This window comes from Charadrius vociferus, unplaced genomic scaffold, assembly GCF_000708025.1.
Source record: "Charadrius vociferus isolate BGI_N301 unplaced genomic scaffold, ASM70802v2 scaffold41, whole genome shotgun sequence".
In the NCBI taxonomy this organism is placed as follows: domain Eukaryota; kingdom Metazoa; phylum Chordata; class Aves; order Charadriiformes; family Charadriidae; genus Charadrius; species Charadrius vociferus.
This window is the reverse complement of record NW_009647013.1, coordinates 1,124,250-1,129,941: the sequence shown is the minus strand read 5'-3', so window position 1 is coordinate 1,129,941 and position 5,692 is coordinate 1,124,250. Positions and strand designations below refer to the sequence as shown.

The window sequence follows — 5,692 nt, the reverse complement described above, 5'->3', positions numbered from 1 at the left end:
ATATAGGCAATATTTGGCTTTCCTGGAGTCTAATTCCTCCTTAATCCTGCTCATCAACAAACTGGTGGACCATGAGCCTGCAACTAGATCTGGCCATAACCCGGAGCGGGAGATGGTGCGGGGACAGGAGAAACTCGTGATGCCCAAAAATCGGTACTGGCGGCATGGCCCTCTCCTGCCCGCGCCAGCAGAGAGTTCCTCTGGTGGAGGCTTTATTTCATGTCTTTTCTAAAAATCAAGTTTCGCTGTAGAGCGACATTAAGCGCAAGAAACAGGAAGCGTTTCAAAAAGAAAAAAAAAAAAAGAAGGGGGGGGGGGGGGAGAGAAAGAAATCTTTTTGTCAAAATGGTTCTGGCAGATCGGCGGCATTTTTCCTTATTCCCAGCTGTTGCCCAGACAACCAGCCTGTGCTCTTCGGGCACCCAAAAAAAAGAGCCCCGAGCTGGCTGGTAAACTCACCTGGACCCTTCTCCCCAGGTGATGCTGGTTTCGGGGGGCCGGGGGAGTAGGGACCGGGCAGGGGAGCTCCCAGGCGGCCCCCCCCATCCCCCCAGCAGCAACACTGGGCTTAAAATATGAAATTACCTCATCAGCTCAATTTCTTATGGAAGTCCAGCTCAACCAACAGGTCAAGAGGCAAAAAAACCCTTCTTAAATAGGAACGAGATGCTTTTTAACAGCCCATTTTCACAGAATCCCAGACTCCCAGACTGGTCAGGGTTGGAAGGGACCTTTGGTTGGGATGGCTCCAGAGGGGGAGACTCCCCCACCTCTCTGGGCAGCCTGTGCCACTGCTCTGCCGCCCTCACAGCAGAGAAGGCCCTCCTCAGGTGGAGATGGAACTGCCCATGGTCACCTTTGTGCCCGTTCCCTCTTGTCCTGTCACTGGGCACCACTGGAAACAGACTGTCCCCATCCCCCGGCACCTCCCTTGAAGGATTGATCAGCGTTGAGAAGATCCCCCTCAGTCTTCTCTCCTCCAGACTGAACAGCCCCACGTCCCTCAGCCTTTCCTCAGCAGAGAGATGCTCCACTCCCCTCAGCATCTCCGTAGCCCTTTGCTGGACCCTCTCCAGCACTTCCCTGTCCTTCTTGACCCGGGGAGCCCCGAACTGGGCACAGCGCTCCAGATGTGGCCTCCCCAGGGCAGAGCAGAGGGGGAGGATGACCTCCCTTGGCCTGCTGGCCACACTCTGCTTGATGCCCCCCAGGATGCCATTGGCCTTCTTGGCCACCAGGGCACATTGCTGGCTCGTGGGCATCCTGTTGTCTCAAAAATGATGCCACATTTCACCTCCCACCTATTGGGCTCCCAAAAGAAACCACAGAGTAAATCGCTGGACCGTGTCATGTCAGCAATTATGCTCTTACAGTTAATTAAATGAATCAGATGAGGATGCTGCATCCTTTTAGTATTTGAAAGTGTAATTTTATCAGGTGGGTTCAACGCAAGAAGGCGGCTGTGGGATGGTGCTGGCCATCCCCAGGGAGGAAATCCCCCAGCTCCGACCCCAACCACCCCCGTGGAATTACCAGCTGAATGATTTAGGATTTGAAATTTATCTCTGGGGCCTGCGATATAATATAATAACCCCCATGCAATAACCTTCTCTGTGCAAGGTGTACCGTCAGGTCCAACTCTGAGATCTGATTATTTCTGATTTACTGACATAAATCAAAACGCGGAGTGCCCTCCTCATCCTGTCTATTTTTCCGAGGACAGAAGGATTCCAATCTGTTGAAAACCATCCCTCCACATCACCTAACTCACCTCCAAATGAGGACGGGGGCTCGGTTTAATCCACACGCGATGTTTTCACTCTGATATTAAGAAGCTATCTAGAACAGCTTCGATTTAACCGAGCCCAAGCTCCATCAAGCTTGGTTAAGACTCACTTTCCAAACCATTTGCTGAAGTGGAGGACTAAAATCAGTTTACCTGCAACTCCGGCCAGGGATGCAACCGGGCTTAGAGCATCCCAACTACGTCCCCGTTGCCCACCGCCTCTGTATTTCACTTTCTCGGGGCGCTGCGTTGCTTTGGGCAGTAGCGGCCGCCTGACAGCATCAGCAAGAAGGTTTTAGCACCTACCTCCAGAAGAAGAGGTCCCAGAGACTCCTTCTCAATCACCCCTTGGCTGCTGGATGAGATGTCGGACTTTTGGACTTCATCATCAGCCGTTTTCTCTGTAGCAAAGGAAAAGGGACGTTTCAGCCAAAAAACCTACGGATTTATTGCCAATAATAAACAAAATATTGACTGCTTGTCACACACGCAACGCAGGATGTGCACCAAAAAACTCCGCCATTTCCATTTCATCCCCCGGTCCCGGGAAGATATAACGTAATTTCTAATTATTTACTTATTATTATAAAATAAAGGCGCTAATTAGATCACAACCTACTGCTAGCAGGAAGGAAAAACCCTTCTTAAGCAGAAGCCTGAAGAAAGAGACATCCAAAAGCAACATTTTGAAAAGCAAACGGTGTATCCAGTTTAGGGCAAGCTACAGTATTTGATCCGGAACTTTTCGGACAACACTTTAAGAAATAACTGCCGAGAGGAATTCACGGAGAACAGGCTGTGCCAAAGGAATCCGTCCGGAGAAAAAAACTAAGCAGCTCATACCACGGATGTGCAGGGAGCATCCCGGAGCCAGCGGGGCCGGGGCCGGGAGGAGAGCATCCGACCCGGAGCGGGCGATGCTGCTGGAGGAGCTGTACTGCTGAATAATCCCTTTGGGAAAATACCGACCCAAAAAACCTGGAGAGAGGGCCCTTTTATTTATCTCGCACTCCCCCAAAAGGTGCTAGCCACGGCGCGCAGCTACTCCGAGGAATTCAGGATAAATCCAGCAGCGAAAGGCGGGTGGCAAGTGGGATGTGATAAAGCCAGCGATCACGGGCAAGTGAGCCACGATGCCGCTGGTGTTTCAGAGCGGTTTTGTTTTCCTCCTCCGTATCCGTGACCGTTTTCCCCTGGGGAAGCCGGGAGAGTCCCTCGGCCCCTCCGGATGCGGTCCAGGAAGGATGGGGAGAGCAGCATCCCCGTCTTCCCAGGATGCAGATGAGAATAAAGCCCGACGGCTGGGAGTGACTCGGGAGACTGGCGGTGCACGTCCCGGCCGGGCACGTCTGGGGCTGTAGATGTATTTGCAAAGAGAAGATGAATTACCATTTAATCACACAGTTTGGGTGGAATGAGAGCAGAAAGAGACAAGCGGGAGCTAAATCGTGAGGGACAGGACACCTGCTTGGTTGATGGGGCATCACTTAGCAAGGGGAAAGCAGGGACGTCTCAGATGATTGCGGATGCTTTTCGCCTCAGCCATGTTTTGCTCCGAAACGCGAAAACGCAAGCGGCGGGGGACAGCCGGAGAGGCAGCGTAGCACCCACTGCACCTCGGTGCCCGTCGGCACGGGCAAAGGAAATTATCAGTCGTGCGGGATGTGAAACAGCACAGGAGTCCCAAAGCATCCTCAGTCCAAGCTCACGCGGACGGCTTCGATGCAGGTTTTGATTAAAAATGAAAAAGACTCTCTGTAGCTGGCCCCCAAAACGACTTGAAACTCGGTCCTCTATTGATTTTACACCATTTAGAAGCTCTTCCCAGGGACCAGAGCCACGAATTCAGCCTTGTGCCTGAAAATAAAGCCGTGCTCTTTCTGTGTAACTGTTAATTGTTAGTATAAAGAAAGACGCCGGGGCCGGGATGCAGCTGGTGATTCGGGGAGAAGGTGCACGGTCCGGGGGGACGCAGCCCCATCTCTGCAGGCTGCGCTTCCCCCCACGGCAGGAGAGACAGTTCTGGGGTTTGTCGGAAAACCCAAGGGATGCTCAGAAAAGTGCCAAGGACCAAACGTGTGTGCTGCGCTGGGAGCCGGAGAAAGAAAATCGCCCAAATTGGTTTTAAGAGGGAATGGGGCAAGTTGTGAACTTTTATTGCACAGCGGGAAAAGGCTCCTCAACCCCCAGTGCTTTGTGTAGGACCTGGAAAGCCTCATGTGCATCAACAGACATGTTTAGCAATCAAATGTATAGAATCATAGAAACGTTTAGGTTGGAAGGGACCTTGAAGATCATCAAGTTCCAACCCCCCTGCCATGGGCAGGGACACCTCCCACCAGCCCAGGTTGCCCAAGGCCACCTCCAGCCTGGCCTTGAACACCTCCAGGGATGGGGCCTCCACAACCTCTCTGGGCAACCTGTGCCAGTGCCTCACCACCCTCACAGGGAAAAACTTCTGCCTCATGTTTAATCTAAACCTGCCCTCTTCCAGTTTAGAGCCATTCCCCCTCGTCCTGTCACTCCATGCCCCAGTAAAAAGTCCCTCCCCAGCTCTCCTGGAGCCCCTTTAGGGACTGGAAGGGGGTACCCCTTTAGGTACTGAAAGATGTTTTCTCGGGATCAATATCCTCCGAGCGCAGCGGCGTGCATGCCGAAGGTGGAAGCCAAGAGGTTTTGAGGATCACTGGAAGTTTTTAGGACCGCTGGAGGTTTACCGCTCATCTCTCTTGACACCTATTTTTGTTTCTGATCATCCCAGCACCGAGGGAGCCGGTCCCTCGACCTGTCCGTAAGCAAAAGCTCAACTGCATCTGCTGTTTTGCAGCACACGGGATGAAAGATTTGTTACTCAGCATCAAATCGCGGTTGTAACACATACAGCTGCGTCACTTGAGACTCTTCACCCCTGTGGCCTCCCACGACTTTATGTCTTCAAGCTCACTTTGGGTGTTTCTCTTTCCTGACTTTATCCTTCATCCCGTGCATCGTTCCTGAAGCAGCTCCTAGTCTTCCCTTTCGTCTTCTTTTTCACAGGAAAAGGGCAAGTCTACCTAGGAGGCACTGTGTTCCCCCCACCGATTTATCGGGTAATCTCTGCCTCTGCTCTCCCTCTCACCCAGCGCCTCTTTTCTCTTTAGAAAACAAATCAACCGAAAAAGGTTGTGTCTTCATCTCTGCTGGCACAGCCCCGAAACCACCAGGCAACACGTGCCCCGTCTCGAGCGTGCACGCACAGGTTTTGGATGCTTAAGCGACGGTCTGACTCCAACCCTAAAATACCTGACCTGCCACGGACCCCCTCGGGCAGCTCGCCTCATCCCCACATGCCTCAGCGTCACAGAATCACAGAATTTTCTGAGTTGGAAGGGACCTCTCGAGACCACCCAGCCCCACTCCCCTGCTAAAGCAGGACTGCCCAGAGCACATCCCTCAGGACTGCATCCAGGCGGGTCTTGAAAACCTCCAGAGAAGGGGACTCCACCCCCTCCCTGGGCAGCCTGTGCCACTGCTCTGTCACCCCAACCCTAAAGAAGGGTTTCCGTCTGTTGGAACGGAACTTCCTCTCTTCCAACTTGTGCCCATCGCCCCTCGTCCTGTCCCTGGGAACCACCGAGAAGAGTCTGGCTCCATCCTCCTGCAACCCCCCCTTTAGATACGTGTATGCCATAATAAGGTCTCCCCTCAGCCTTCTCCTCTCCAGGCTAAAGAGTCCCAGCGCTCTCAGCCTCTCCTCATACGGGAGATGCTCCAATCCCTCAATCATCTTGGTTGCCCTTCGCTGGACCCTCTCCAGCAGTTCCCTGTCCCTCTTGAACTGGGGAGCCCAAAACTGGACCCAGCATTCCAGTTGTGGCCTCACCAGTGCCGAGTAGAGGGGGAGAATGACCTCCCTCGACCTACTGG

General features: G+C 53.0%; 1 protein-coding gene across 1 annotated transcript in view; it reads right to left on the bottom strand.

Annotated features, from left to right (window-relative positions):
• Positions 1 to 5,692, bottom strand: part of NCOA1 (nuclear receptor coactivator 1) — a 79,498-nt gene that overhangs the window by 38,547 nt on the left and 35,259 nt on the right. The window contains 1 exon segment of the mRNA XM_009895459.1: positions 2,093 to 2,187. Within this exon segment, the coding sequence (XP_009893761.1) occupies positions 2,093 to 2,187 (95 nt within the window).